General features: G+C 45.9%; 7 protein-coding genes across 7 annotated transcripts; 3 read left to right on the plus strand and 4 right to left on the minus strand.

Annotated features, from left to right (window-relative positions):
• Window positions 1–491: 491 nt before the first annotated feature.
• Window positions 492–4305, minus strand: LOC127762022 (uncharacterized). The gene is made up of 5 exons (XM_052286369.1): window positions 3883–4305; window positions 2881–2966; window positions 2462–2767; window positions 2258–2341; window positions 492–1319 (listed from the first exon to the last, which is right to left on the minus strand). The coding sequence occupies exons 1-5, from the start codon at window positions 4288–4290 to the stop codon at window positions 905–907; spliced, it is 1299 nt and encodes a 432-aa protein (XP_052142329.1). The 5' UTR covers window positions 4291–4305; the 3' UTR covers window positions 492–904.
• An 800-nt stretch (window positions 4306–5105) lies between these two features.
• LOC127763185 (ribulose-1,5 bisphosphate carboxylase/oxygenase large subunit N-methyltransferase, chloroplastic) lies at window positions 5106–9485 on the plus strand. The gene is made up of 13 exons (XM_052287820.1): window positions 5106–5521; window positions 5653–5816; window positions 5909–5992; window positions 6075–6132; window positions 6430–6483; window positions 6648–6719; window positions 6885–6965; window positions 7700–7872; window positions 8256–8358; window positions 8488–8619; window positions 8772–8894; window positions 8991–9144; window positions 9224–9485. The coding sequence occupies exons 1-12, from the start codon at window positions 5150–5152 to the stop codon at window positions 9075–9077; spliced, it is 1503 nt and encodes a 500-aa protein (XP_052143780.1). The 5' UTR covers window positions 5106–5149; the 3' UTR covers window positions 9078–9144; window positions 9224–9485.
• A 122-nt stretch (window positions 9486–9607) lies between these two features.
• LOC127763184 (cellulose synthase-like protein E2) lies at window positions 9608–14666 on the plus strand. The gene is made up of 8 exons (XM_052287819.1): window positions 9608–10062; window positions 10277–10598; window positions 12315–12455; window positions 12694–12825; window positions 12931–13143; window positions 13244–13462; window positions 13615–13962; window positions 14054–14666. Exons 1-8 carry the CDS (start codon window positions 9749–9751, stop codon window positions 14600–14602), a joined length of 2238 nt encoding a protein of 745 aa, XP_052143779.1. The 5' UTR covers window positions 9608–9748; the 3' UTR covers window positions 14603–14666.
• A 1039-nt stretch (window positions 14667–15705) lies between these two features.
• LOC127764065 (protein NOI4-like) lies at window positions 15706–17347 on the minus strand. Its single transcript, XM_052288890.1, has 3 exons — window positions 17174–17347; window positions 16265–16486; window positions 15706–16121 (listed from the first exon to the last, which is right to left on the minus strand). Exons 1-3 carry the CDS (start codon window positions 17177–17179, stop codon window positions 16077–16079), a joined length of 273 nt encoding a protein of 90 aa, XP_052144850.1. The 5' UTR covers window positions 17180–17347; the 3' UTR covers window positions 15706–16076.
• Window positions 17348–18384: 1037 nt separating this feature from the next.
• On the minus strand, window positions 18385–19460 carry LOC127764086 (early nodulin-like protein 1). Its single transcript, XM_052288911.1, has 2 exons — window positions 19211–19460; window positions 18385–19145 (listed from the first exon to the last, which is right to left on the minus strand). The coding sequence occupies exons 1-2, from the start codon at window positions 19389–19391 to the stop codon at window positions 18670–18672; spliced, it is 657 nt and encodes a 218-aa protein (XP_052144871.1). The 5' UTR covers window positions 19392–19460; the 3' UTR covers window positions 18385–18669.
• Window positions 19461–19954: 494 nt separating this feature from the next.
• LOC127761453 (tRNA (guanine(9)-N1)-methyltransferase) lies at window positions 19955–22525 on the plus strand. Its single transcript, XM_052285744.1, has 3 exons — window positions 19955–20443; window positions 21070–21429; window positions 21885–22525. The coding sequence occupies exons 1-3, from the start codon at window positions 20021–20023 to the stop codon at window positions 22326–22328; spliced, it is 1227 nt and encodes a 408-aa protein (XP_052141704.1). The 5' UTR covers window positions 19955–20020; the 3' UTR covers window positions 22329–22525.
• A 2611-nt stretch (window positions 22526–25136) lies between these two features.
• On the minus strand, window positions 25137–26273 carry LOC127763837 (nuclear transcription factor Y subunit B-8). Its single transcript, XM_052288634.1, has one exon. It carries the CDS (start codon window positions 26197–26199, stop codon window positions 25435–25437), a length of 765 nt encoding a protein of 254 aa, XP_052144594.1. The 5' UTR covers window positions 26200–26273; the 3' UTR covers window positions 25137–25434.
• Between the last annotated feature and the right edge of the window lie 1551 nt (window positions 26274–27824).

Below are 27824 nucleotides of genomic sequence, written 5' to 3' on the forward strand. Positions count from 1 at the left end.
GACGTGCAGTCTAGTTTTCTGTTGTCCACAGCTATTTGCTGTACAGAGGAGATTTCTGAGATCGGAACGGTGATGCTTTATAGTATGAGCCTGTGATAAATAATGTACTGTATTTTTTTCTTCACTGCTTCTTCACCAGCTTAGATTTGTCCTAATATTTTTTTTCTTACTTTTATGGAACTAATATTTCTCCGATCCCAATCCCCTTATTTAGCACAGTATCTTGCCAGTAAAATCAAGCGCTGTAGAGGCGTACCAGGTAGAAGCAGCAGTGAAGTAGTTGCATCGGGCGTGCTGGTGAGTGGTGACGAAGCGGTTATGTTTGGACCTGAAACGCTGTGTTGCCGGAGCGTCAGTCTCCACTCCAGACGCCGCAGCCACCTCCGGTGCCTTTCTGCGAGAACAAAGGGGGCTAAGAACAGAATTGCCATGTAGAGAATACTTGAGATCCTCTTAATATTTTGATCAGAGCCACCACGGGGTCCACGGCAAATTGAAAATGAAATATTTATTACCATATAAATGGAGTGCTCAAAACATTCAACAACAGGAGCAGCAACCAGCGACAAAAATACAAGCTGACCATTTTCTGAATAGCATGCATCCACATGCTGAAGAACACCTCCAGTTCAAAATAAAGATAACATCGTCATGTCGAACAGCAGGGTCACTGCCTTGCGAAGGTAAACAAATAGGCAAGGCGTGGGAAAACTTGGAGATTAAGCAGAGTTTCACATGAGGACGACATTACCCAAAACAACTTTGGTCACTTTCTTCAGATTAGCTACTTTAAAGTTCTAATCTTGCATTACTATGCACACGTAGTATATTATTCTCACAGCAGACTGTTTTACAGCAGTAGACTGTCCTTAGTGCACAAAACCTAGCCCTGTTCTGAGGATTCTCAATTGAGGTTCTTGTAGATCCTGAAAGCGACGAACACCGATGCAGCAGCTGCAACAATACCAAGAGCAGCATAGGTGTCAGCCGTTTCCCATGTCTCAAACCAGGTTGGCATGGAACACATCTTCATGTGCCTCTTCTTGCTGCCAGCAGCACACTCTTTGTCAGCCCCCTTCTCGGAGCTCTTCTGGTTCTGCTCAGCTGTGATGCTCTTATCCTCCTTTGGCAGATCACTCTGGCAGCAGGTAAAGCCTCCATTGCCCTGGCAGCAACCACCTGCAGCGACAGGGTTGCAAGCAGAACCGTTGGTAGTTTCTTCAGGGGATTCATGGGCACCATCCTCGGTCACACCATTTGTCACGTGTTTAGACTCCAGGGCTTTCCTCTGCTCTTCTTCAGACAAACCCATCTGACCCCTGCAAAATAGGATGATACATATAAGAACCACAAAGAGAAGGATCACTTGAACATACTTGACATATTGGGTTTTGCATAATATATGGAAAGCAAGATTACAAGTTTTTGTTAATGATTAGAATGAGAATTGTGATTCTTTGAGGCGGAAAAGAATAACCACATAAAGGTTATTTCCTTATTTCAGAGGTTGCCACAATTAAATCTAAGGGAGATTTGTAAATGCAACAAATATAGCAAAATATCCTTATCCTTGCGTATATTTATAGACAAGATGTGAGCCGACAAACACATAATATAGGCACCGATGCTTCAACCATACTCATTTGAGAAAAAAAAAACTCACATCAACAAGGGGGTAATTTGAACAAACTAGAAGGCAGAATAAACAATAATTTGGCGATGGAATCAAACAAAAATAAGCATTCCTGAATGAATAACAATTCAGCTGGATGAAGTCAAAGTCAACTCTACATCAGAGTTCATCTCCACACATGCTTGTAGCACATGGTTTTGACCTACTTTATTATAATGCTCAAGAAAATTTCAAATGGAGACTTCTGATACGGTATCGTATCTCCCTTAAATAATAAAATAATAATAATTTTGAAGATTGTGAGGGGCACTTGAAGTTAACCATTTTTTTATATAAGATAAAAAAATAAATGCTGCAAGACGTACAACCAAAGTATCAAACTAGAACAACAAAGCAGATTTTGTACAGTGTTTAGACTATCAGTCATAGATGCTGACATGCTGTGATGTGCGTTTGCATAAGCATATCATGTGACATGCATGCTGATAACAACAGCAAGAGAAAGATGTAAAATTGAAATGTTGACAGTCCTAAATGGCACCACACAGCACAAGATACAAATGATTGGTAGAACTAATATCAACCTTGTTGACATCAGCCTGTGATTTAAGTACAAGAGGGTACCTCCATAGATGGTCCACGATCTCTCCTTGTCCAATATGTTTATGTAGCAAGACAGGCACATCATCAGGAGAAACATAACCATACCTACAAATGCAATTTAGGTAAGCAAGCACTGAGTTATAGTGCATATAATTAAAATGAGGAGCTACATTAGAGCATTAAGTTCAATGGTGCATACAAATTTAATTACACTTTCGTTCTTACCAATGACCAGTCACTTCTCCCTTGGCATCTGCACTGAAAACAATGACATTTCCTGCATACTTATGGCCTCCCACATGTGAGCATGCACTGACTGACACCTGATCAGCAAGGCCTTGTACACCTATCTCTTCCTTGAACCTCTTAATCAAAGCAGGTCCACAGACACCACACCTCTTATCCCTGCTTGCATGGCAGCAAACAAAAACATAGGAACCTTTTATAGCCTCAGGAGATCCAGGAAGCCATTCAGTATCTTTCACAAGCACTTCTTGAACAAAGTTGTCAACATCAAAGTGAGTCAGCCCTCTGCAAACATTACATGACAAATTGAATAGAGATAATCAACTGGCTTATTTATCAGAATATCTAACACAAGAAGAAAGATTGTATGTTTATTTTATTTGGGGATTAGAACTTACCTGTATCTGATCATATCTGGAAAGATCAACACGTCTCCATTGGATGACTCAGTGCCATCTTCTCCTTCACAAATGGTCAATTTGGTCTGAGGAATGAATACACCACTCATTAGCAAGAAAAATACCAATTAGAAATACTTCCAATCCTAGAATTTTCTTCATAACTAATGAGAATGAAGCTAGCATAAGGCCAGGTAATAAGCAACTGTAGGCTGGTTGATAATACTGAGTAATGCCATACCCCCAATTCTAACAAACAATAAATACTGCCTCCTCTATAACCTGGCAACACAGGGGCGAATACTCTCTTAGGACAAAACAATAGCCAAAAGCATTTTGCTGCACTTTCGGTAACTCTGTAACTGCAATACTATATGATACCACTGAATCACCGTTTATTTTAGTAAGCACAGCCACAATATACACAAACAGAATAAGTAAAATCCTGAAAATGTCCAAACTCCCAAAACACAATTCACATGTCCAACTGAAATAGCCCTAACCTCAAAGGAGAATACCGATAACCACATCGTTAACCAAAACACAATAATAGAAATGGTAACAAGTGACACGAGGACCATATAGCATAAACTGACATGAAACATCAGCTTATGAACAGCACTGCACCTTGGATCACTGCAACGTCAACAAGCTCTACTTCTCAATTTACAATCACAGGCAGGTAACAATTAAACCATCTGGCAAAACACCCATCAAATCGACCAATTTGTTAGCAAGGGCTAAAACCTCGTACACGAAATATCACCTCATCATATGCTGCCACCTGACAAGCAAAATCACACTACTCCACATGATAGTTCAAGCTAATCGAACTCTATTGGCGAGCACAATCCTAGGGTTGGGCCAAAACCACCAAGCAGTTCCCACTACACACCGATCTAAGTAAAAAAACACCTACCAAAATCAAGAATACGACATGAAAGCACCGAATCAGCTTATCTCAGCCCCCAAAAAAGGGGGAGGGGGTGAAGAAACACTCACTTTCTTCTTCAAGTCCGACTTGTGGGTCTTGATGGCGGCGGCGAGGAGGCGGGGGAGGCGGTCAGACTCCGCGGCCTCGACGTGGGACGGCCACACCTCGGGCCCCTTGTAGCAGAGGAAGACGTGGCGCTCGTGGAACTGCACCGTGCCGGCCAGCTTCTCCGTCCCGAGCTCCGCGCGCTGGAACCCGAACTCCGCGTCCGCATCGGCCGCCACGGCGAGGGCGGTCGCGTCCGGCGCGTCACCGGGCGCCGCCGCCGCCGCCAGGAGGGCGTCGCCGGCGGCGGCCGCGGTGGGGGAGGATCTGGAAGGGTCGGCCATGTGGCTACGGCGACGTGCGTGCTGCGAAGGGAGGAAGAGCAGTTGAAATGGAAATCGCTTCGGGAGCTTGGGGAAAATGGCGAGCATTCTTTTTTTTTTCTCTCGGGGTTTTTATTGCTCGAGATGTTCTTGCGAGAGGGGAAAGAGTGATCCCACGTATAGGGTCCCACTTGTCAGTGACGTTTTGCGTTTGAATTCTGTTGCTTTCTTTTTGGCGAGAGCGGGGCCCACAAGAGGAGGCGATTGATGTCAACTAGGAGCGCGTGTCACACTGTCAGTCCAGTGGGCCACACCTGTCAGTAAGATTCCGTGGACGAATAAGTTCACTTTGACTCCCTTAACTATTGGTCAAATCTAATTCGTATCCTTGAAGAACAATACTGGATATCTCGACCCTCAACTATTAAAATCAGTGTAATTTGACTACCTCAACGATTTTGGATGGCAGATTCACTAACGTGATAACTACGAGACGGTGTTTGACCTGGTCTTTGTCCTACATGGCACCGCCGCCGGGTACCGTCGCCGGGGGAGCTTGTAGTAGGGAGAGACGGGGGAGATGTGAAGCTGGCCGAGACTTGGTCAACATAGCGGTGGCATCACGTAGGACGAAGACTAAGTCAACACCACCACGTAGTCACCACATCAGCGAAACCATCCTCCAAAATCATCGAGGAAGTCAAATGTGCACCGGTTTTAATAGTTGGGGGTCGATATATCGATATTATGGTTTGGGATACGAATTAGATTTCACCACTAGCTATGGGAGTAATATTGAACTTATTTCATTCCGTGTAGTACTACCTCACGGCCTAATAAACAAAAAGGCCCAATAATTGCAGCCAGCCCACAAAAGTGTCGCATAAAAAAGCCAAGCCCGCGACTGGCAAAGCGGATAAGCCCCCCGCGCCCGCACACAACCGCACCGCCATTTCGCGGTTCCGCCATGGCCACCGCCGCGGCGCTCGCGCTCCACACGCAGTTCCGGCCGCCGCGCTCGCCTCGCCGTCTCCGGCAGCATCTAGCCTTACCCTCAGGAGTCCTCATCAGATCCCCCGTCCGCGCCTCGGCTGCGTCGGCGTCGGCGCCGGCGCAGCGGGAGGCCGCCGCCGCGGGAGTCCCGTGGGGCTGCGAGATCGAGTCCCTGGAGAGCGCCGTGTCGCTGGAGAGGTGGCTCACCGATTCGGGGCTCCCCGAGCAGAGGTTGGGGATACAGCGGGTGGACGTCGGTGAGCGCGGCCTCGTCGCGCTGAAGAACATCCGCAAGGGGGAGAAGCTGCTCTTCGTGCCTCCCTCCCTCGTCATTACAGCTGACTCAGTAAGAAAGCCCTAGCCTCCCTCTCACTAGTCACTACCCCCGCTCGTTGATAGCTTTAATGGTGGATTTCAGGTGCTTCATGTGATGAATTTACTGTCAATTTGGTGATTTTTGTTGTGCTTCTTGTATAGGAATGGGGCTGCCCTGAGGTGGGGAATGTGTTGAAGAGAAATTCTGTGCCGGATTGGCCGCTTATTGCTACCTACCTTATAAGCGAAGCTAGTTTAGAGAGTTCGTCGAGGTGGAGCAGCTACATAGCGGCGTTGCCAAGGCAGCCTTACTCTCTGTTGTACTGGTATAGCCTGACGATTATTGTTGATGGGGGAAGTTCGGTGGGGCTTGGAGATTGCATTCTCAATCTTGTACAGCCTTTATTTGTTGTTGCAGGACCAGGCCTGAGCTTGATGCATACTTGGTGGCTTCGCCAATCAGGGAACGCGCAATTCAGAGGATCACTGATGTGGTCGGAACGTATGTTTTTTCTTTCTTTCTGCTGTAGTCCTGATGGTCATTTAGCCTTAATTGTAAAATCTTACTCTGTTGGTTTTGGCAGATACAATGATCTCCGTGACAGAATATTTTCTAAGCATTCAGATTTGTTCCCTGAGGAGGTATGTTTCACAAAAGTTAGTATGTTCTTTGTTGAGACTAATGACACAAGAGGCCTTTCCGACCTAGATTCTACTTTTTAAGTCTCAGCAAGTTAAAATATATAACAAGGCTAAGGATTATATCATTCTTTAGCTTTCAGTACTAACACAAAGATGTGAAAGTGGTCTACATACTACGCACTAAGAAATGTACTGGTTCACTCACATGAGAGATATCACATATTACTTCTAAAATATCATGTGTTTTTAGTGTAACCTGGTTGGTTTATCTAATATAACTTAACTTTACTATTTTAGGTTTACAACTTAGAGACGTTTAGATGGTCCTTCGGCATCCTCTTCTCACGCCTGGTAAGCTAAAGTACTATGAACTTACCAAATGCAGTAAAAACATTTTTTTTACTTCCACCATGTATTCTCCAGTTACCTGTTTTGTTACAAAATTGAAGGCTTTTGCATTGCTTGCTGTTGATGTCATTCTGCTAAACAAGAATGTTCATTGGAATGATTTGCAGGTTCGATTGCCATCAATGGATGGAAGGGTTGCACTAGTTCCTTGGGCAGATATGCTTAACCATAGTCCTGAGGTTCGTTTTGTATGTTAGTAACAAAGAATCATTATGAATAGTGCACAGAATTCCTTAAGCACTCTGTCTCCCATAGTTTTCATTACTTGTACAATTTCATAGGTCTTCATGACATTCTTATTGTTAGAGATTACTTCATAAGTTTTTTGCAAAATAAATTTTCAGGTGGAAACATTCTTGGATTATGATAAATCCTCAGGCGGAATAGTTTTCACTACCGATCGTTCATATCAACCAGGTGAGCAGGTAACGCTTTTCATTTATGCTTTAGCCCTATATTGCTGTTTCAAGATTGGGGATTTTTAACTTAACCTTGTGAATATGATAGCAATTTTTTTTTACTGTTTCATTCAACTTACTTTACGTCAAAAAAAAATTATTACGTCAAAAAAAATTCAACTTACTAGGATCCTTGTTTTCTACCAATAGATTGGTATCTCTGCCTATTACTACCTCCGGTCACAAATAAGTGTCATTCTAGACAGCAACACAGTCACCATTACAGTTGTTTTATACAAATTACTAGTATAAAACTCATAAAATATATATCAAAGTTATAATATTTGGAAACTATTTTTTGAAGATGAATCTAACCATATCACTTTCAAAAGTTGAATCAAGATATTTAAAGAAATTGATGGTGACGATTAAAGAAATATTTAAAGAGAACATGTTGACTGGACGCATTCCAAAACGTTACTTATTTGTGACCAGAGGGAGTAGTAAGCAAATCATCTTGAATCTTGACACTAGTTTTAGGATGCGTTCCCAAAACATCTGGAGTTCATCCATTTTATAAATTTTGTTTTGTGCAAACATAGCATACTGTACTTAAGTGTGATTCATGGAACATTTGGATCTGTCAGCCATCCTTTTCTTTAAAATGGAGTTAATGAGATTTTTCTGTGGGTTATGTCTAGGTGTAGTTATTTCATGCAGTTAACTCTTAAACTTATCCGTTTCTAAAATATCCTCTTCAGGTGTTTATATCCTATGGCAAGAAATCCAGTGGCGAGCTATTGCTTTCATATGGTTTTGTTCCAAAAGAGGGAACAAACCCAAATGATTCAGTTGAATTGCTGGTGTCTCTTAATAAGTCTGATAAGTGCTACAAAGAGAAGCTACAAGCACTAAAAAGAAATGGTTTGTCAGAGTAAGCGATCATATCCTTGCGTGCTAACAACTCATAGTGAGTGAAAGAAAATGTTCTCTTAACTGTCGCGTTGTTGTGCCTTTATATCATCTTGCTAAAATGAACATCCATTAGACCTTAGGCTGGAGTATTTTGTGGCATGTTTGCTCTCTTATCGCCATTTGAACATGCCATCAAGAACGAAGTCTGAAAACAGTATTTAGTTGTGTAACCGGTGTGGTCTGCAGAAGAAAAAAAAAATGAGTAAAATTTCATAAATATTAGAATATGCAGTGTTGTTTCAACTCCCCTGCGATTATCTTACAGTGCACATCTCTGTCACTATCAAATCGTACTTTTGCTATCAATATAAGTGGATCTGATCACTGATTCATTACTTACAGGTTTGAAAGTTTCCCTTTACGCGTCACAGGATGGCCAGTTGAGTTGATGGCTTATGCCTTTCTTGTGGTCAGCCCTCCCGAGATGAGCCAACGTTTTGAAGAGGTTTGTCATTTCTGTTTTGCACCGATATTTCGGGATCTTGTTGACTGAGGTAAAACTAGGGGTTTGTTGAAGATAAATTGAGCTTACACTTATTCTATATGAGTGATCTCCCAAAGCTTATCCTTTCAGATGGCTGTCGCTGCATCAAATAAAAGTCCATCCAAGCCTGGACTTAATTATCCTGAACTGGAGGAACAAGCTCTTCAGTTTATCTTGGACTGTTGTGAGTCTAACATAGCAAAATACACAAAGTTCCTAGAGGTGAGATCCTTTCCATGGAAGATCTTGCAGAACTTCTAGTTAATTTATCGTGATATTTAAACAGTACATTATGCAAACTAGTTCTCTGATGATCCTATGGATACTTTTGTGAGTGCTAACAAACTAATGTACGCCAATCAATAATGTTTCAGGGTAGCAGTGGGTCTCTGCAACTTTCAACCAATTCAAAGCAAGCCAACCGGACGTTACTGCTAAAACAACTAGCAAGAGATCTTTGCATTAGTGAACGGAGAATCCTGTATCGTACACAATATGTAAGTCAATAATGCATGCTATATTGTATCTTCTCTGTGTTCATCATGTGGTTATTCTTAACTTCTTACAAGTTACAACCCTCTTTTTTCTTACAGATATTGCGTAGGAGACTGAGGGACATGAGAGGTGGTGAACTTAAAGCTCTGTCATTGTTCAATGGGCTCAGAAAGCTCTTCAAATAAACGGATGGATTTGTTTTTCAATGTTAGCTGAAGATTTCGAGGACAATGTTTAATCTCTAGTATCTTGGTAATTCTCAATATATCTCATGTTAAGCCACTTTCAGCTGTTGGATACCATATTACTGACTGGGCACTATATTCTGCAGCTTCTTCCTTTCAGGTTGTCTTTGTTGCTGATGAAGCTCAGACTGTTGAAGAAAAGGAAATTGACAAATCAGATTACAATCTCAGCCGACAAGCAACTGATGCTAGAAGACTAGAAGTGGTCACAGCTCAATAGAAGACACTAGTTGTAACTTGCGATTGAACAGTCCATATCTTGGTTTAAATCTACTATAGCACCATGCAACAATGTACCAGTGGAGTCATCTCGTGTATATTTTGTTTCAGGGGTTTCCCCTCGATATCTATAGCATAATATCCCTTCTATTTCTGCTGTTTTCACCCCAACTTCCATGCCTGCAACGTCCATTTCATCATCTTCTCCTGATGAACAGTAATGCTGCTCTACTAGACGTCAAACTTTGCAGTGCAGCCGCGGGTGGGTGCAAGCCTTGGACGTTCGCTTGTGTTGACCATCTACTAGGCTACTCAGTAGTCAGCAGTAGCACTCACCCACTCCTCTGAAGTCCCAGTGCCATCTGCTCCATACTTCGCAGGTAGGAGGGAGCATGGCGGGGAGCGGCGGGGGCGTCGTCTCCGGCGGCCGCCAGCGCGGGCCCCCGCTGTTCGCGACGGAGAAACCGGGGCGGATGGCGATGGCGGCGTACCGGGTGTCCGCGGCCACGGTCTTCGCGGGAGTTCTTCTGATATGGCTGTACAGAGCCACTCACCTGCCTCCCGGTGGCGGCGACGGCGTGCGGCGGTGGGCGTGGCTCGGGATGCTCGCGGCGGAGCTCTGGTTCGGCTTCTACTGGGTCCTGACGCTTTCCGTGCGGTGGTGCCCCGTCTACCGCCGCACCTTCAAAGACCGCCTCGCTCAAAGGTACCTCCCGGCTCTCGATAGTACCAGCAACTGCTATCAAGGTTAATCTGTGTCGCAATTCCTTCTCCTTGCTTGGTTTGTTCTTTCATTGGATATGTACTGATTATCCTTTGCTCAAAAAAGATATGTAGTATTGATTACGTTTGCTCAAAAAGGATATGTAGAATTGTTGTTGAAAGACATGCTATGATGCTAGAATTTTGATTGCAAACAGCTACAGTGAAGACGAGCTTCCCAGTGTGGACATTTTTGTCTGTACAGCGGATCCAACAGCAGAGCCACCGATGCTTGTCATCTCCACTGTTTTGTCTGTCATGGCTTATGACTACCTGCCTGAGAAGCTGAACATCTACTTATCTGATGATGCTGGTTCGGTTTTAACATTCTACGTTCTATGCGAGGCATCCGAGTTTGCAAAGCATTGGATTCCATTTTGCAAGAAGTACAAGGTGGAACCCAGATCACCAGCTGCTTACTTTGCTAAAGTAGCTTCCCCTCCTGATGGGTGTGGACCTAAAGAGTGGTTTACCATGAAGGTAGAGTTGAAACTGTTGTGATGTAATGTAGTTCATCTCAACTAAATTGCTGTTGTGCACTATTACTTTTTTTTCGCCGGGAAGGCCGAAGGAGGCCATCCAAATGTATTAAGAAGGAGTAAAAGTTACAAGAAAAAAAAAACATCACAATGCACCAAGGTGCATGACCTCACAGCACGCACTACCACCCAAGCACAAACCGCTGAGGGTGAAGCCTAGCACCAAACGACCCCCGCTAAGAATGGCCGAACGCCGCTAGGCCTACGGCAACACCACAGAGACTAGACTCCGAAAACGAAGCCACCACGGTGGTCACGACATCCAGGATGCCGCCATCGCCCATCTAAAAAAGATGTGGTTTTCACCCAGAGAAGCTTATCGAGAAAGGAAGAGGGTAACCCTCGACAACGCCCCAAGGAGGTTACGACGCCCGAAGACATAGCCGCTGCCGGCCCAGTGAATCACCGGACTAGGCTTTCGCCTGGGACCCTACAACCTTGACTGTAGATCGCCGTCCACCAACTCAGAACCACCACACAGACAAATGGCAACACGTAGCTTCCACCACACTGCACTGACGCCCCTCCGTCGGCCGACTTCATCGAACCACACCGCACTGACGCCCCTCCGTCAGCCGACATCAACCACCGCCCCTGAGAGCTGGCCCAGGACCCCTCTGTTCCACCACCCGCCGGCCTCCTCGCCAGCTTTGGACAAAAGGAGAACCCGGGACTGGATGGCATTGCTTTGGCAGCCTGAGTTTCCCCCGCTGACGAGCTGCCGCCTCAATCCAACATAGATACTCCCCACAGAGAAGGGGAGGAGCTCCAGGAAGGGCGAGGGTGCCGACCGGCAACGGAGAAGACGACCCATCGCCGCCAGCTCCCTTTACACTGCCATCTGGGCTTGCGCCGACGCCAGAGACGCTTCTGCTGCTCCGGCTCTGGCGCAACCCACCGGCGCCCCCGTCGCTCGGCCGCCGCACCCCATCTGGCCGCGCCGCATAGCCCACCCGGCTGAGGAGGGCACCGCGGCGGCACCCTGGCTGCCCGGCTGCCGAGGCCTGCCTGCGCCATGGGGGCTCGCGGCCGCACTGCCGAGCCGCGCGAGCCCGGGCTGCCCGGACCGGCCGCGCGCCGAGCTGCCGCCGCCGCTCCCAGCCGCCGCCGCCTCTAGGCAGCCGCCATCCCAGCCGTTGAGCCACCGCCACCGCGCCCAGGCTGCCGCACCGGGCCAGCCGCGCCGTCCCTGCCGTCGCCGCCGCCGCCCCCCCCCCAGCCACCTCGCGCCGCCGTTGCGCCAGATCCAGGCGTGGGGTGGTCGGATCCGGCCTTGGAGGCGCCGGATCTGCTGCCTCCCCACACCGCGCCGCCATCGCCACCTCCGGCCACGGTGGAGGGTCTTCGCCGGCGTCATCGTCCTGTCCACGTCACGCTGGGGGGAGTCGCCGGGAGGAAGAACCTCGCCGCCGCCTTCCCTGCTCGCTGCCGGCTTTGCCGCCGGCGAGCTCCGGCGGCGGCGAGGCGGTGGGGAGGGAGTGGAGGCGCGGGCGGCTAGGGTTTTTTCGCCCCCCGAGCCACCCGCGCGAGAGCGACGCGAGAGGTTGTTTTCAGGTTATCAGTTTAGTCTGTGCACTATTACTGGCTTCCATTTGGTGCACTACTAGTGATTTACATGTCTACTTATTACCTTTACTTTCTTTTTTCTGTGTTTCAGGAACTGTACAAAGACATGACAGATCGTGTGAACTCAGTAGTAAATTCAGGTAGGATCCCCGAGGTTCCACGATGCCATTCCAGAGGCTTCTCACAGTGGAATGAGAATTTCACTTCTAGTGATCACCCTTCTATAGTTCAGGTAAAAGTTATGTGGTGATGACCAGGTTAACAGATGAAGAACATTTAATTGAATTCAAAATTCAGAATAATGAGATGATTAGAAAATTTTAAAACAAAGCTGGTGTGTTGGCTCTAATCATAATTGCTAACATATAAGAATGTACATGCACAAGAAACTTTAATGGGATATGAAATTTGTTTTTCTTGTCTGCAACATATTTGTGGATTCTGCTGATCAAAGTGTTCTCCATGGCTAGATTTTAATCGATAGTAACAAACAAAAGGCGGTTGATATTGATGGAAATGCATTGCCAACACTTGTATATATGGCACGTGAGAAGAAACCCCAGAAACAGCATCACTTCAAAGCTGGATCTTTGAATGCTTTGGTGGGTCTTTTAGCCACTCTATGGTCCATGATTTTCTACCGCAACAATTTAGAGTCAACCTTATCGTGTTTCTAGAATTCCTTAAATTATGGTCAATATTTGCAGATAAGGGTATCATCAGTGATAAGCAACAGTCCAATCATCATGAATGTTGATTGTGATATGTACTCAAACAATTCAGAGTCCATCAGAGACGCATTGTGTTTTTTCCTAGATGAAGAGCAAGGCCAAGATATTGGTTTTGTACAGTATCCTCAGAATTTTGAAAATGTGGTGCACAATGACATCTATGGCCACCCAATCAATGTTGTCAACGAGGTCAGTAGTAAGATAGCATAAGCATCTCCTGAAATTTCAGTGGACATACTTACACAATTGGACCTAACTTTGTTTGTGATTTCATTCCGTTGATCACCAGTTGGATCATCCTTGCTTGGATGGTTGGGGTGGAATGTGTTACTATGGCACTGGATGCTTCCATCGGAGAGAGGCCCTATGTGGACGAATCTATAGTCAAGAATATAAGGAAGATTGGACTAGGGTAGCAGGGAGAACAGAAGATGCTAATGAGTTGGAAGAAATGGGCAGGTCACTTGTGACTTGCACATATGAGCATAACACCATCTGGGGAATTGAGGTATGTTAGTCTCTTACTTCATACCCTGAACATGTAAACTGTTGGATTTTATCCTCTATAGCCATCAACCAGCAATGGGCATTCGCATAGTTACAGAACTTTGTTCATTTTGTACTGATTACTGCTACTGACTTCAAGTTGCTGAATTGCAGAAGGGGGTTAGGTATGGGTGCCCACTGGAGGATGTAACTACAGGATTACAAATCCAATGCCGTGGATGGAGATCAGTGTACTACAACCCCAAAAGAAAGGGATTCTTAGGCATGACACCCACCTCACTAGGCCAGATCCTGGTCCTGTACAAGAGATGGACAGAAGGGTTCCTCCAAATATCCCTCTCACGGTACAGCCCCTTCTTATTAGGTCATGGGAAGATCAAGCTGGGTCTTCAAATGGGCTACTCTGTCTGCGGCTTCTGGGCCGTGAACAGCTTCCCCACCTTGTACTATGTCACAATTCCTTCTCTTTGCTTCCTCAATGGCATCTCCCTCTTTCCTGAGGTAAGTTTCCATATGCTTTAACGTTTGTTCAGACATTTGTACGCACTTGGCTTAAAGTTTAACACAAGATTTACATCTGCAATTAACTCAGAAAACTAGCCCCTGGTTCATACCCTTTGCGTACGTTATGGTGGCCGCATACTCCTGCAGCTTAGCAGAGTCACTGCAATGTGGTGACAGTGCAGTGGAGTGGTGGAATGCACAGAGGATGTGGCTCATTAGAAGGATCACCTCATACCTCCTGGCAACCATCGACACATTCCGCAGAATATTGTGCATCTCTGAGTCTGGATTCAACCTGACAGTGAAGGTCACTGACTTGCAGGCCTTGGAGAGGTACAAGAAGGGGATGATGGAATTCGGATCCTTCTCGGCGATGTTTGTAATCCTTACGACAGTTGCGCTGCTCAACCTGGCATGCATGGTGTTAGGAATTAGTAGAGTTTTGTTACAAGAAGGCCCAGGGGGTTTGGAAACTTTGTTTCTCCAGGCTGTTCTATGTGTACTGATAGTAGCCATCAATTCTCCGGTTTATGAGGCGCTCTTCCTCCGCAGGGACAAGGGCAGCTTGCCAGCTTCTGTCGCTCGAGTTTCCATTTGCTTTGTGTTGCCACTCTGTATACTCTCAATATGTAAATGATATTACGTACAGTATGTACAATGCTATATATCAGGAAGAAATTAAACTTAAAAGAGCTTCAATACTGTGGAGGGGTGGCACATAGATGTTCTCTTCTGAGGTTACATTCTGAAAACTGTGCAGACCGGGAAAATATGTATCCATGTGTAATGAAAACCTGAAAATTACCTAGGATACACAAATAGAAATCTAAGATTTATTCACATCACCCGAGTAATTCACCACGAGTAAATTTTTTATTGCCAGGATGACATGGATAAATCTTAGACGTGTATCTGTGTATTTTAGGTAGGAGTAAAATGCACCGCTAGTACCTCAACTTGTGAGATGGGTGCAATTTAGTCACCCATCTTGTAAAATACTCAAACAAGTTACTCATCTTGTTTTAGGATGCAAATCATACAAAACATGTGTTGTGTGGGATGTTCGCAATGAAGTTATGTGCTATGTTAATTTGTTTTGTAAACATGGTCACACGATCCATAAATAAGTCAACGTACAATACTACCAGTATTAAAATCCAATTAAAGATGAATTTTTTATTGATTGTCAAGCATAATATGGCCATGTTCATTGAAAGCGGGAGTATTAGCATATACATGAAAAATATGAGTGCTAATTTGTAATTGTAATGCTTGCCCTACCCACATGGCTTAAAAAAAAGAATGACATGTGGGTCAGGATGGCATATCTCAAATTTTGCGAAATTATAATGGCATGTTCCAATTTTTCCAAAAAAAAAAATGTAAGATGTGAGGTCAATACAACCTCTGATTGTTTTTTTAAAACTAATACGACCTCCAATCTAAAAACAAATAATCCATGTGACAATATATTCGGTAAAATTTGCACCATTGAAGTAAGATGAGTGACTTATTTGAGCAATTTGCAAGATTGAGTGACTAAACTGCACCCACCTCACAAGTTGTGATACCACCTATACATTTTACTCTTTAGGTAGTTTCTAGGTTCTCCCTACATTTTTTTCCCATGCAGGTTCCAACAAAAGTGGGTACCAATATATAACCTTACTGAAGTTACAGCAGGATCAGAAGTCTGAATTGGGCACTGGGCAGTACAGTTTCAGAATTACTAGTTGACAGTTGATGAAGTTGAGGAAGGATCACATTGCAGAACCATAAGAAAAAGGACAAGAGCGAATGGATAATTACAATCAAACGTCAACGAGTACACACAAAATCATGACGTTTTTAATCATCATATACCCATAAATTTCTCATGTAACAGTCATACACTCGTACATGGTTGGCCCGGCGGAAAACAAATCATACATGGCGCTGTTGTCACTGACAGATAGGCTTGAGGAGCTCAAGACCAGCCTCCTCACAACAACAGAGCAATCATCACAGAATAACACCGGGCCATTTTCAACTGGGTGTGTATAATCATTACTATATGCATTAACAAGGCGGCAGTAGCAGCATCATGTTATATTTGGTATTCCTTTGCTTCCTCAAGGTTGGGTGGGGCTGGGCGACACACAGCAAAACCACTTCTTCTGCAAAAACAGATCAATAAACAATAGTAACTTACATGTAACAAGCCAAAGATCTGATGATGATCTCTTTTTTTTTTCATTTTCATCGAGATCAATAATGTGATGCTAAGGAAGGAAATGGAAGAAAGGAAGTATATATATACTGATGCGGAGTTTGTCCTGCGGTGGTAGGGGTTGATCTTCTCTGTTGCCTTATTGTTATTGGAGTCTTTCATGTCAGAGTTTGACCTGGTGCTGGCGTCCACGTTGACGGGGCCCTTCTTCTCATCCCTGGCTTTGCTGAAGATCACCGTGAAACCGTCGGCAGAGGCCGGGTTGTTGACGTCCCATGCGCCGAACTTTGGAATGGTGCGGCCAGTCTCGTCCTTGATGAGAAAAAAAAAACCAACCCATGTATATGACAAGATCAGTGTGATTATGCATGATACGAGTAAGCTAGCGTGCTATTGCAGATTGCTTCTGCATCACGCATATCAATTGGGCTATTTAGAAGACAAATCGGAATGGTCAAGTTTGAAAAATGAAGAGTTGAAGACAATACAAATTAAGGGTCACAATAGCGTGAGGGCATATTGTACCGTTTGCCCTGTTTCGTCCCGATTAGAGAACAGAGGGAAAAAGTCCCAATCTACGTTTCTATAGATTAGTTTCATTCTTGTAATCAATCTCTCTAGGTTGCTCCTGTCGATCCAATTTGCGAGAAGTTCCTCGTCACACATCAAATAAAAAGACATGGATATTAGAGGAGGACTTAATATCAAATAATTAGAAGGGGTGAGGCTTCGAACCCAGATCGTTTATCATCACTCGTTTATCATCACCTTGTATAGCTAATCGGAAAACCCCTGAACGTTTCTCCACACATCCAATTGCCATCAGGTACTTAATTGATTCAAAGGAATAAACGGTATAATGCAAAGATATACCAAATGGCAGCATCGATCGATCAATCAATGCATATGGTCAAGAAAGAAAGAACCGAGAATCCAAATCAAATTGCACGTACGTAGATGCAACGCCTCTAACAAACCCTGCAGAGGACGAGCACTCACCGACATGGATCACGGCTTCCTTCAACCGGAGGCGCAGAAAAATTTTGCCCTTTCTTTGATCGTCCGTGCAGAAAATTATTTTGGGGGCAAAATTTCTTCCCCGGCCGGGGGGAGAGAAGAGAGGGGGGGAACAGGAAGAGGAGCAGAGGAATCGGAATGCTTTGCATGGGGCGCTGCATGGAGGCGCCTACTTATGCCCTGTTTCTTGTGGCATGCTTTGCATGCGACGCTGCCTAAAATCGTTTCGTTTTCAAACGATTACTTCGCCTGTTTTGAGTTTTTTTCGGTTGATTTTCCCAGGTTCTGGACGACCTGGAAACTAGAGGCGGACAACCAACCGGTGGCCCGGCGGCCGCAGGCGTGGGCGTGGGCATGGGCGCGGGCGTGGCAGCGTACGTGGTCGCGGGGGATGTGGACGAGACGGGAGCCGAGCGCGCGGCGCGAGCGGTGGAACCGGGCGTGCGCGGCGCAACAGAACGCGGACGTGGAGCTCCCGTTTCGCCGGTGGAATCGCGCGCGCGGAACTGAACTGTTCCGGACTTTTCTTTCGCCTGTTCAAAGTGAGATCGACTGGGCCGTTTAACATGAATGTATTTTCTACACATGTACATGTAATTTAAGTAGTTATATAAAAATTTTATAAAATTTGATAAGATAAACTATGATAATATAAGACACTATTACAAACATGCAAATCTAAAATTAATCTACATGTGAAGAAACAATAAATAACAATTTTTATCTGCGTCATACATATAAGATTTATTATTTTTGTTTCTCTAGTTATAGATTAAATATAGGTCCCGTTTCCGTTTAGTTCCTCAAAAGTTTTTTCCAAAAACAACACATTGAATCTTTGGACACATGCATGAAGCATTAAATATAGATTAAAAGAAAAACTAATTGCACGGTTAGAAAGGAAATCACGAATCTTTTGAGCCTAATAAGTGTTACAGTAACCCACATACATCCGGTCAAACATCCGATTTGATATCCAAAATTTTTTTATTTCGCGAACTAAATAGGCCCATAGTCATATATGTTTGTGTATAAATTTGTATCATCAATTGTACTGAATTTTTTTTAAATTTTTTCTGTTGTATGTAAATGATAGGTGCCATGACACTTAAGTAGAAAATTATTATCCGCCGTTAAACATAGGGAGCTGCACAGTTCAACTTCCATGGCAAATCAAACAATCACTCCAGTGGATCTGAGGGCATTGCCAAGTCGATCTTCACAATAAAACTGGTGGGATTTTATTGAGGGAATGGGTTTACGTACATAAGGCCATAAGGGTTTAATTAAGTACCCTAGACAAAACATTGGAACACCCTAATTAACAAAAATGGACTCGATCCTGTCATCTACCGCGAGATGGCATGACACGTTCTTCTTCTTCTTCTTCTTGGATCTCAGAATTATAGCATTAATTCCTATCAAAACCGACGATACTACCGACCGACAGAGAGCTAATTAAACCTCTCCAAATAACCTCAAACCAAGATGAACACGGAGACGACACACACGACGAGAAGCGCTGCTGCCATGGAGAAGCCCGTGAGCGCGCGGCCAGATGCACCGCTCGGCGCCTGTGCCGGCCCAGGGCTGGGACTCGGGCTGGTTCTGGCGCTCGGGCGCGAAGCGGACGGCGATGTCGGGGTGAACGCGGCGGTGACGGCGGCCGGCCTGGGAGCGCCGATGGGTGGACGACGCAGCGTCAGCGCCGCCCTCGTTGGCCCCGGCGCCGGCGCCTGCGCCGGCCCCGGAGCGGCGGGCCTGACGCGCAGCCTCATCCGCAGGCCGCGCTCGCAGCGCTCCTGCACGCCGCTGATGAAGAAGACGAGCCCCGGGCGGTCGAGCAGGTACTTGGTGTCGCCGTCCGTGAACCGGATCACCGGGCTCAGCGAGCTGCAGTTCCTGTAGCCCTCGTGGTTCACCACCACCACCGATTCGTTCACGTACTTGAACTCTGCAAAATGATGCGAACTGTGATAATGATCGCCGTTCGCAGATCGGCGATGATCTTGTACTTACCCACGACGTCGCCTACGCGGAAGCGATTCTTTAGACCCCAATGGTTGTACGACTCTGAGCCTGTGGGCGGCACTGCCCACCCCCTCGCATCGCCGACGGTGTACAAAGCCGCCGACGACGACGACACCGAGGCGGCGAGGAGAACGAAGGCTACAGCGGCGAAGATTGCAAGGCTAGCCATTGTCGAAGAATGTTGCTGCTAGCCTCTCTCGTCTCGATCTGTGCAAGTCTAGGGTTTTGTGTTGTTGCGAGCGTGAGCCGTGGCGGTGTCTCTGGCCGGGGGAGTTTATATAGAGGTTTTCTTCACGAAAGCGAGTGGCGCCGGCGAAAGTGGTGGTAGTGGGCTGCGTACGCGCCGGGCGGTTGGGTTTGGAGAAGAGACGTTGCTTCACTGAGAGCCGTTGATCTCTTACTGGCTTCCGTATGGACAGCCGTGATTGGCGATTGACTTGGTAAGAGATGCCGCACCATGCAGATCGTTGGGGGGAGTCTAACCGCTCTGAAGCTACCGAACGGATCAACCGGTCAATGGCTCGAAGGAACAGCAGTACAGCACACACATTTCGCTTATGGGCTCCAAGATGGGCCTCATCTACATGGCTATTTGGGCCGTGGCAAATAAGATTCGCGTAGCCCATAGGTTTGCATCCTGGATTGAGGCGGAATTTTGATGTACGCTAACTTCACTAGGAGGCGTACTTTTGTAATACGTTTGAGGTTATTTCGGTAATTCGGTCACGTGGTGCCGAGAAACCAAAAACCCCTCTCCAAACCGAGCCACTGCTCCGGCGGCGGCGGCGGCGAGTTGAGATGGCTGACGACGCGGCGAGTGAGCAAGCCACGGACGTGGCCGCGGCCGGGGCCGCGGATGAAGGGCAGCCTCCGGCGATGTCGAAAAGCGCGAGGAAGAAGCTGCTGAAGCAGGAGAGGCAGGCGGCGCAGAAGGCGGCACGGAAGGCGGCGGAGAAGGAGCGCCGGCGCGCCGACATAGAGAGGCGAAGGCGCGAGTGGGAGGAGGCGCTGGCCGCGGCGCCCTCGGAGGAGGCCCGCGCCGAGATGGTGGAGGCGCGGCGGCAGACGCGGCGCGAGCGGGTGGGGCGGCGCGCGGAGGAGCGCGGCGCACGCGCCGAGCGGCTCCGCCGCGCGGCCGAGGGCGCCGGGCAGAAGGTGGTGCTGGACCTCGAGTTCGGAGATCTCATGCGGCCCAACGAGATTCACAGCCTCACGCAGCAGGTGGATTTGCTTTGCCCTTCTCGCTTTTGTACATTTTGGGCTGAAACTAAACTTCATGCTTGAAATAATGCTAATATGCGAATCATGTGTGTATTGATATATATGATATCCGAAGGACATTCCAGTAACTTGATTACTTGTGAAATGTATATGGCAGATCACATATTTGTATTGGCATGGCTTGTTAAAGGTGCCAAAAAAATCCTGATTCTTTTTTTCCAAAAAAATAAATAAATCTTTATACTTTTATTACTTGTCCATAATTTCTACTGGATGTTAGCAGTTTCACGTATGAATCTTTTATTCATGTGTCAACTGGATGTTAAGTGTAGACCTGTAAGAGAAACCAGTTATATGAATCTTGCATATATGATTTTTCTATTTCGACAACCTGGTGGCTTGTGCTATCTGGTTTTAATCATATATATCAATATGTGCTAATGCTATAGCATTGATCTCTTATTCTATCTGAAGTATGTTCTGATATTGACAAAAGTTAATATCAAAATGTCTTTATGTACCAAAATGCCTTCTACCTAGAAATTTCTAAAAAAAAAAAAGCATTCTACCTTCATTAATGTCTAGTTCGAGCAAAATTGTTACCCTTGTACTAATGCAAGTTACAGATCATGTACTGTTATGCAGTTAATGGGAGGTCTACGAACCCTGCTCATCTATGGTTGACAGGTTGCAATGGAGAAATGGCAACCCATCTTCAATGGATTCCTGGGTATGATAAGTGGATGATTGAAAAGGAGGCCAAGTCTTATCTTGAAGCATTTGAAGATCGTAAAGAAAACCTTGTGTACCTTACAGCCGATGCTGAAACTGTGCTTGATGATCTAGACATGTCAAAAATATACATCATCGGTGGCCTAGTGGACCGGAACAGATGGAAAGGTATTACACTGAAAAAGGCGGTTGATCAGGGGATTCAATGTGCCAAGCTCCCTATTGGAAATTATTTAAAGATGTCAAGTTCTCAGGTGATCATATGGATATGTTTTTCCCAGTACAGAATGTTGGCTTGCCTGATTTCTTTCAATCAAATGGTGTTTTATGTTTCATCCATACTTCCAATAAGGGTTCAAAATAATCCAGTATGCCTACATGTTGTGACATCTTCTATCAGATAATACAGTGATATGTTATATTATCTCTCCGCATGTTAAATGATCCTGAAAATTCTTTTAGAAAAAGAAACGTTTTTTTTAAGATCTTCTCCAAAGGCTTCAAACGTGTTAGTGCAGTAGTAAGAGTTTTGTATGTTTTGATTGGCTCTTATTATTAATATTATGGCAATCATTTATCATGGATCAGTCTAAATAGAGGGTTATTTAGAACAACCCTAGTTTATAAAAATGGCCCGGAATTTGGATGTTGGAGAATTTGTGCTAAAGACTTGAAGATTGCTGACTCTCCTTGTATGTAATTTATGCAGGTTCTGACAGTTAACCAAGTGTTCGAGATAATGCTAAAGTTTGTGGAAACAAGGGACTGGAAGACTTCGTTCTTTCATGTGATCCCACAGAGGAAAAGAGGAGAAGCTGAAGCTGGAAATGATGGGGTCGATATAAGCATGAACAATGTTGATGCCGCCGAAGGGGCTGAGAATCAAGGTGACCTTACCAAGGTTTTTGATGAGGATGTAGATGATGACGATGTAGATGATGACGATGCTGTTGATGAAGAACTACAAGAGGAAGACACCGATATGGCTAAGAAAAAGCAGTGTATTAGACATGAAAATGGTGAGGCAGAGGATGCCTCCACCAGGCCAGCTGAGGATCACTCTCCCGGTGCAGCAGCAGAGACGACGACACCCACCGGAGGCGCTCTCCCCCAGGCTGAGCAGAGTAAAGAAAGCAATGGTGCCGATGACTGAAGAAGACTGGACTGTAGGTGTATGATCACTGTTCTGTAGAACTGCTTTTCTTTAACCCGGGGTTTTAACTCGGGCGTACATTGTTTGGAGCGCTCTCTTTTCGTGTATCTCAGTCGTGTTTGACAGCCTACTCTTGTCATTGATGACTATAACAAGGTAGCCCTGAACCCGTTGCAATGCCTGCAAGCGTTTGGCCAGTGATGTTTACCAATATTTTAAATAGCGGGCTAAGACATTTAGCGGTTAGCTTCTCAAACAGTTATAGTAGGCTAAATAGAGCTATAGCGGCTAAACTGTACATGAGATCAAATAGCTAGAACCTTTTTCAAACAACTATAGCGGGAGATAGCGCCAGCTATAGCGAGAGATTTAAAACTCTGATGTTTACCAAAGGGAATCCAAAACATCAAATGTGAACAGAGTGCTTTCTTCTCATCCGTAAATTCAGAAACACACATCACATCCCTCGAGTAGTTTTTGAGTTTAGGAATCTGTATGATAGCTGCAATTCAGTGTGCACTGGGAAAGTTGTCATGCATGTCATCACTAGAGCCTAGAAGAGGGTACAGCCACAAGGATACTACGGTTGGTACAAATTGTTGACGGGCCCGAAAGCGGCAGCGCACAGCTAAAATTCGTTCTAAAGCATGCGTGCGCACGTTGGAGCCAGGAATCGTGGTACGTACCACTAGCAGCGCGCGCGCGCCCCTGGAAGCAGCTAGTAAACAGTCGGTGGTAAAATGGGGAGGAGTACACTGCTCTCCCGCATGGCGAATGCAGGGCGCTGCACACCTGCATGCATGGCTACAGCGCCGCACAGGGGGGGACGCAGATGTTTCGTCACGCACGCATGGCATCATTCAGCGCCGGTGCGGGTGCAGTGCAGGTGCAGCAGCCACAAGAAAGAAAGAGAATAATAAGAGCAAGTTTAATATTATAGTCCACTACTACAATGTAAGGTCATTCTCAACCCAATGACTAGTATGGTGTTTATAGCATTAAATAAGCTGTCACCTAGGATGAAAAATGATATAACAAGTGAATAAATAAGAAAAGAGAAGGAAACCATGTCTTGCATAAGACATGGTTTCTACACATCATCCAAGATATCATGTGAGATAAGTAGCATTAAAGTCAAGTATGGAATAGTGGTGTTTGCATTGGAATAGTAGTGTATAGTACTAGTTTCTTGATGATGTGGAGTTTATGAAAACTATGTCTAGTGTTTTGAGTTGGGAATAGCCCATTCATGCAATAATTGTTTATTATACTATTAATATCTAGTCTCATCTGTCATACACATATTACGTATTGGAGTCTATGTTGCAGCTAGCTACATATATGTAGCTCGCTGCTATTCTCTCTTTTTCTTTATCTCTTTAAAATATATTATATTATAGTTGGCTTATAACATGCTATTGTACCTCCTCTAATAAAAAAAATCTGACCTGACCTCACCCGGTCGTGCGTACAGTAGGGGAGAGAGACATACAGAGGAGAATGCATCGATGGATCGATCGATCGATCGACAGGGCCCCCGTAGGCAATGCATGCATACATGGGGAAGGAGCTACTAGCTGCGATCGATGCTGGAGAGAGCTCACAAAACTAGGCGATGCTGCGGCCTGCGGTTCCCAAAGCGGGCAGCCGAGACGGGCATGCACTGGCCACCGATGCAGGGGGTAAACGAAACGAAGCCCCTGATACTGATCCACGCGGCTGAAAGCAGCATATATTAACGTACGCCCGCGGGCCGCGGCGGAAGAACCGGGCAACCCTCCGCGACGCGTATACGTCCGTGTGCCGGCAGCGAGACGACGTACCCTCCGCAAGCAAGCTAGTTCGTGTGACGCGCCATCCAAATTAACATCCGCTGGTGTGGCAGCGCGCGCGCGTGCCCAATTATACGATCTGAGAATCCTGCTATACATATGACTAGATAATATGATTCGCATATGACTCTATCGCGTCCTCCAATTACTGTGCTTAAGTTTCTTAGAGTATCATAATACGGACCCGACGAGCAACAGCTGTGTCTGTACATGCCCGTATCGTATGTATGCAGATTGAACACTCGGGTTGGATACGTAGCAATCTATTCGGGTTGGGTAGATATGTTAGTATTCACGATCCGTATGTACGTATGCGCCGTGCGTGCGTGTCGCCGGTGCCCGGTGATGGGCTCGGAACGTAGTACGTACGACGAGGGCGCGACGCAACGTCGATCAGGCGAGCGACCGTGAGTCCTTGACCGGACACACGCGTGCGTCCGCCCGGCCGGGGAAGGCAAATCACGCGACACTCCAGTAGTACTCCACCCGTATATGGCGCCGTATCTCTCTCCCTCTCTCTCTAGATCTCTCTCCGTCTCTCTCCGTTGGGTTGGTATGCAGTGCGAGTGCGCAAGTGTAACTTTGTTTTGGTAACTTTATTTTGAGCAGTCAAAATCTTATTTGTAGGTTCTTTTTAGAGGCATACTGACTTCGGGAATAGGCTCAACTATAAAGGTACGGTGATCATATCAAGCTAATAAAAGATATGTGTCGTAAACTTGAGACAACGATTATGCAGCATTCTACCAACTTTTGGTGGAGATTCACCAATAGAATTCAGTAATGGTTAGTCTTTACATTGTTTGTGGTTTTTATTAGTTTGCTTTTACTTTTAGTTTTGTTACTTTGGCTACTTCACTGTATGAGTTTGCTTTTATATGAACCTTGTAATAGTAATTGACAACTCTTGAGGGATCAATACACAATTGAGTAAGTGTACGTAAGCTTCCAGGCGCTTAATTAGTGTTATAAGACAAATTCCACTTGAAGATAAACATGCGATCGTCCGATCGACACAATTGCGTTAAGATTAGAACAAGGGTAACTAGGAGTAGTACTAGCTGGATCGAGTACATGAACGGTGAATTAAACTGACAGTAGGAAATTAAAATCTCATCGATCACTACCTGAACGTAGCAAATTAATTAAACCACACACGATCACTAAGTCTTAAGTTTTTAACTGGTTCAAGTTAGCCAGTTGCACTACTAGCTCGATCTGCATGCGATACGTGTGCATGCAGGTGCAGACCGATCGCCATTCTGCTGCTGTTACTACTTGTATCCGAACGGATGCTGGTGCTCGAAGTTGACGGTCTGCGGCGTGCCGGCGCCACCGCTGCCGCTGCTGCCGCTCCCGTCGCCGCCGCTGCCGGGCGCGTACATCCCGCCGTAGTACGCCGCCATCCCGTGCTCGCCGCCGTACATGTCGTACGGCGGCGCGTACTGGCCGTGGTGCGGCGGCATGAGCTGGTGGAACGCGTGGTGGTGCGGAGGAGGATGCGGCGGCGGCGGCACCGCGCCGCCACCGTACATGGCGGCGTGCATCTGCATGTCGTGGTGCGTCACCATGGAGCCCTGCGCGCGGGACTTGAGCATCCCACCGACGTGACCATGGTGGTGGTCGCCGCGCGCGGCGCCGACGCCGACGCCGACGCCGCGGGACTCCCCCTCGAACTCGCGGTAGCGGTGGAGGTAGACGCCGAGGGGCTCGACGTAGTCGTCGAAGCCGAGGCGGCTCATGGCCCAGAGCACGTCCTCGGCGGTGATGGTCTTGCGCTGCTCGCGCTGGCACCGCTCGTTGGCCTCCCCGGTGATGAAGCTGATGTACTCCGACACGCACTCCTGGATCGTCTCCTTGGCGTCGTCCGAGATCTTGGCGTGCGCCGGGAGCACGCGGCGCATGATGCGGATCACGTTCGCGATCGGCATCAGCCGGTCCTGCTCACGTATAGCCGGCGCGGCCGCCGCCTGCTGCGCGCCACCGTTCCCGTCGGCGGCAGCGCCGTTCGCCGCCGCGCCCGGGTAGCCGGCCTCCATTGGCTGCGTGGGAAAGCTAGGGTTGCCTCCTGTGGGTGGTAGCACTAGCTAGCAGCTAAAGTGTGAAACTGTTGCTGGGCTCGCTTGGTGGTGGTCGATCTTGTGATGCGTGTGGATACGTTAAATAGGGACGCTACGAGGTGTTGACCACAAATGGGAGTAGCTAGCCGTAGAGAGGCATGCGCCGAGGTGGCACGGCGCCTGTTCGTGACAAGTGGCGGCGGCTTCGCTGTGGTCACTGCTCGAATTTTTTAATTTTATTTATTAAAATATTTAAAAATAATTTTCTATTTAAAAAAATTACAAAACTATTAGTCGTCCGTCGTCCTCTGGGAGGACGATTTTGCTAATGTGGCAGACAGCCGTTGGCCCTCCCATAATGATCGGCATCGAGGGAGGAGAAATTTACAGACGGCCCCCTCGTAGCCTTTTGGGAGGGCGATTTTTTACTTTACTGGGGGCCGCCTAAGAAAGGCCCCCCTGCACTGTAGAAAATCGTCCTCCCAGAGGGCTAAAGGGGGCCGTCTACAAAAATACCACCCTCTCCCCTATAGTAGAAAATAGCCCTCTTAGACTGCGGCAAGGGAGATGCCTGCAAAAATTCTAGGCAGCCCTCCCAACCCTTTTGCAGGTGGCCCCCTAGAGCCAAAAATCGCCCTCTGGGAGGGTGGCAAGGGGGCCGCCTGTAAAATTTGAGCGTCCTCGATGGCCCGCCGTTATGGTAGAGCCAACGGCCGTCTACTACTTCAGAAAAAACGCCTTCTGGAAGGGCAAGGGCGATGGGCGACTAGTTTTGTAAAATTTTCAAATCAAAAATTATTTCTGTAAATATTTTAATAAATAAAATTAAAAATAAAAAAATTCTTCACTGCTCCATCGGTGTGGATGAGCTGTCACATGCGAAGAAACGGATGGAACGAAAGATTGGGTGATTTGGTTTAGAGCAAGTTTAATCCAAATCCCTCCATAAAAAAAACTAAAACGTGTTTATTTTGTTAACAAAATCAAGAAAAAAAAACTAACTCATCTATAACAGAGACAAAAAAAAATTATACGTGTGCTTGTAACTAACGAATATTAAGATGGTTGCTCAGGTTCCGGTTAATGATTTATTCTAGTATGGCAAAACGAGAAATACAATCTCTTTATTTAAGTCTTACATATATGGAGGCTACAAATATGATCATCTCATTTGAAAACCCCGAAAATAAAATATGCTTAAGACTTTTCGATAAATGGAGTATAATTATTGTGTAATTACTCTAACTTACAAGAGCCTCTTTGGTGCGGTAGCAATGCGTTGGTAGCCATGCGTGCGTGTTAGTATTTTTTTTTCGTTGTGCCTGCATGAATGGAGCACGTCTACGATCCAAAACTCAAACATACTTGTTCCATAATTTCTGATGACAAAAACCTATCAATTTCTTTGATTTTGGTCAAAGTCAAACTACTTCAAGTTTGATCAAGTTTATAGAAAAAAATAGTAATATTTTTAAACCAAGATAAATTTATTATAAAAATATATTTAATTATTAATTTAATAAAACTAATTTGGTAGTGTAAACATTACTATATTTGTCTATAAACTTTGTTAAACTTGAGCAGTTTGACTTTGACTTTAATAA

This window comes from Oryza glaberrima, chromosome 2, assembly GCF_000147395.1.
Source record: "Oryza glaberrima chromosome 2, OglaRS2, whole genome shotgun sequence".
Taxonomy (NCBI): Eukaryota; Viridiplantae; Streptophyta; class Magnoliopsida; order Poales; family Poaceae; genus Oryza; species Oryza glaberrima.

What these genes read in the sequence shown, in the direction of transcription:
- LOC127762022 (XM_052286369.1), bottom strand. Translation starts at nt 4,290, where the DNA reads ATGCTCGCCATTTTCCCCAAGCTCCCGAAGCGATTTCCATTTCAACTG. An exon ending in AGTCGGACTTGAAGAAGAAA is followed by an intron (nt 2,967 to 3,882) that starts GTGAGTGTTTCT and finishes TTCATTCCTCAG; the next exon opens with ACCAAATTGACCATTTGTGA. An exon ending in ATCGTGGACCATCTATGGAG is followed by an intron (nt 1,320 to 2,257) that starts GTACCCTCTTGT and finishes CCTATTTTGCAG; the next exon opens with GGGTCAGATGGGTTTGTCTG.
- LOC127763185 (XM_052287820.1), top strand. Translation starts at nt 5,150, where the DNA reads ATGGCCACCGCCGCGGCGCTCGCGCTCCACACGCAGTTCCGGCCGCCG. An exon ending in GCATCCTCTTCTCACGCCTG is followed by an intron (nt 6,484 to 6,647) that starts GTAAGCTAAAGT and finishes AATGATTTGCAG; the next exon opens with GTTCGATTGCCATCAATGGA. An exon ending in CATATCAACCAGGTGAGCAG is followed by an intron (nt 6,966 to 7,699) that starts GTAACGCTTTTC and finishes TATCCTCTTCAG; the next exon opens with GTGTTTATATCCTATGGCAA.
- LOC127763184 (XM_052287819.1), top strand. Translation starts at nt 9,749, where the DNA reads ATGGCGGGGAGCGGCGGGGGCGTCGTCTCCGGCGGCCGCCAGCGCGGG. An exon ending in AAAGACCGCCTCGCTCAAAG is followed by an intron (nt 10,063 to 10,276) that starts GTACCTCCCGGC and finishes GATTGCAAACAG; the next exon opens with CTACAGTGAAGACGAGCTTC. An exon ending in ATCACCCTTCTATAGTTCAG is followed by an intron (nt 12,456 to 12,693) that starts GTAAAAGTTATG and finishes CTCCATGGCTAG; the next exon opens with ATTTTAATCGATAGTAACAA.
- LOC127764065 (XM_052288890.1), bottom strand. An exon ending in GCAGGACAAACTCCGCATCA is followed by an intron (nt 16,122 to 16,264) that starts GTATATATATAC and finishes CTGTTTTTGCAG; the next exon opens with AAGAAGTGGTTTTGCTGTGT.
- LOC127764086 (XM_052288911.1), bottom strand. Translation starts at nt 19,391, where the DNA reads ATGGCTAGCCTTGCAATCTTCGCCGCTGTAGCCTTCGTTCTCCTCGCC. An exon ending in CCGCGTAGGCGACGTCGTGG is followed by an intron (nt 19,146 to 19,210) that starts GTAAGTACAAGA and finishes ATCATTTTGCAG; the next exon opens with AGTTCAAGTACGTGAACGAA.
- LOC127761453 (XM_052285744.1), top strand. Translation starts at nt 20,021, where the DNA reads ATGGCTGACGACGCGGCGAGTGAGCAAGCCACGGACGTGGCCGCGGCC. An exon ending in TTCACAGCCTCACGCAGCAG is followed by an intron (nt 20,444 to 21,069) that starts GTGGATTTGCTT and finishes TGCAAGTTACAG; the next exon opens with ATCATGTACTGTTATGCAGT. An exon ending in TAAAGATGTCAAGTTCTCAG is followed by an intron (nt 21,430 to 21,884) that starts GTGATCATATGG and finishes TAATTTATGCAG; the next exon opens with GTTCTGACAGTTAACCAAGT.
- LOC127763837 (XM_052288634.1), bottom strand. Translation starts at nt 26,199, where the DNA reads ATGGAGGCCGGCTACCCGGGCGCGGCGGCGAACGGCGCTGCCGCCGAC.